Source organism: Gigantopelta aegis, chromosome 6 (genome assembly GCF_016097555.1).
Source record: "Gigantopelta aegis isolate Gae_Host chromosome 6, Gae_host_genome, whole genome shotgun sequence".
In the NCBI taxonomy this organism is placed as follows: domain Eukaryota; kingdom Metazoa; phylum Mollusca; class Gastropoda; order Neomphalida; family Peltospiridae; genus Gigantopelta; species Gigantopelta aegis.
In genome coordinates, this window is record NC_054704.1 from 28,345,700 (window position 1) to 28,347,556 (window position 1,857).

Consider the following 1,857-nt stretch of genomic DNA (forward strand, 5'->3'; position numbering starts at 1 on the left):
TTGTAAATGTATGTAGTTACACGCGTGTAAGTCATAAACAGGCTTTGTAAAGTCGGCCCCTAGTGACTAGGTTCATCATTTGTTCATTGTTGCGAGGACTCAACGAAAATGCCTCAGATTACGATTTGAACTTCCACATATTACACTTTCCAATTTAGAAATTTGTTTAATCTTCAATCAAATTATCTTTCTTAAAAATTATTTGTATAAATAGTAAAAGCGGCCTATATATAATGTGCTTGGGTCCCCATACAATGGTGTCACCCTCCCCACACTCCCCAACCACCACCACAAGCTTATATTCGCTTTAAAAGTTTGACGTAATATGCAATTGATTTGAGTTTTTGTAACATTAGCTTTTACAATTTTAGAAACGATGACGCAAATATACGATGAAATGAGTCGCAAATCGCCAGGAAAACGACAGTTCTATTCTGTATGTTTTGCCGAGAAGCAAGCGGAGTTCGTCAAATCCGTTCCACAAAATGTTAAGAATCTCATTCGACTTGTCAAATATTGGAAAAAGGTACGTATATGAACAAATGTGATGTTACAACCATATTTTGGTCTCAAGTTAAATGCGCAGGTATGTTTGTCTGTTTTTGTTTAACAACACCACTAGAGCACACATGAGTATTAATCATCGGCTATGCATGTAATTTTGACAAATAGTTTTAGAAAGGGGTCTTTATATATATATACGAGTATATATATATATATATATATATAATATATTTGATATATATATATATATATGCACCATCCCACATAGAGGATACCGCGACCTTTGATATACCAGTCGGTGCAGGTATATGTGCACGTGATAATATTATAGCATAATATACGAGGACCGTTGGAATACAATGATTTAATTGCACTCTTTTATGTGTATTCAAACATTCGTTTCTTTATGTTAGTCCATGTAGACGAAGTTTTTGTATAAACATTGGTATACAGTTGACCAGTTACTCCGCAATCAACAAGACGCTTAATTGGTCGGTGTCTGAAATTCCATCTTTCATGTTCGGTTTGTACTGCCACGGGTCGTGGTAACGGGGTTAAGTCTTCCCTAGTCTGTCCCATAGGTGGCGACTGCACTATATGCTTTAGTGAAAGAAAATACTATGTTTGTCAGTCGTAGAATGTCATCTGTTGCGGTCATGAAAAAGCTTCATTCTGTCGAAACAGTCCTGAGATAGTGGCAGTCCTCCTACGGGTGGTAGAGTAAGGATGAAGTAGTCTTGTGCCGTGACCGCATCGGTCATACATATTCGACGCATTCATTTATTTTAGAGAAAGATCCTCCTGCTCAGTGTGAACGTTGTCAGTGTACACTGACTGTGCACCACATTTTGGTGGAGTGTAATCATCTGAAGCCGACGAGAAACGATGTATTTGGCAACAAAAATGTTTTGGAATCTTTTAAATTCCACGCAGAATTAATTTTAAACTTATATTTCTATGCAATGTTTTAAAATATATTTACCTTGATATTTGTATTATATTATACGTTTCCCGACAACTCTTTACACTGTGTATTTACATAATTATATAAATAGTATTCTTAATATAAATAATATTTCCATGTACTTACCTTTTCTGACACCCAATAGCCGATGTGTATTTATGTGCTGGGGTGTCGTTAAACATTCGTTCATTCGTTGGTTCATTGGTTGGTTGGTTGGTTGGTTCATTCATTCATTCATTCATTCATTCATTGTTTTCAGACTGAAGATGTCGGACTCAAGTCATATGTCCTTGAATTGCTTATTATTCATCTGTGGCGAGAATGTGAAAACCGCCAGTTTTTTTCCATGGAGAAAATGTTCACAAAGGTTCATGAAAACGTTTGAGGAA

At 36.0% G+C, this 1,857-nt stretch overlaps 1 protein-coding gene across 1 annotated transcript; it reads left to right on the forward strand.

Annotated features, from left to right (window-relative positions):
- The first annotated feature begins 344 nt into the window (after nucleotides 1–344).
- Nucleotides 345–1,853, forward strand: LOC121374464 (2'-5'-oligoadenylate synthase 2-like). The gene is made up of 2 exons (XM_041501565.1): nucleotides 345–526; nucleotides 1,728–1,853. Exons 1-2 carry the CDS (start codon nucleotides 377–379, stop codon nucleotides 1,851–1,853), a joined length of 276 nt encoding a protein of 91 aa, XP_041357499.1. The 5' UTR covers nucleotides 345–376.
- The last annotated feature ends 4 nt before the right edge of the window (nucleotides 1,854–1,857 follow it).

What these genes read in the sequence shown, in the direction of transcription:
- LOC121374464 (XM_041501565.1), top strand. Translation starts at nt 377, where the DNA reads ATGACGCAAATATACGATGAAATGAGTCGCAAATCGCCAGGAAAACGA. An exon ending in TTGTCAAATATTGGAAAAAG is followed by an intron (nt 527 to 1,727) that starts GTACGTATATGA and finishes CATTGTTTTCAG; the next exon opens with ACTGAAGATGTCGGACTCAA.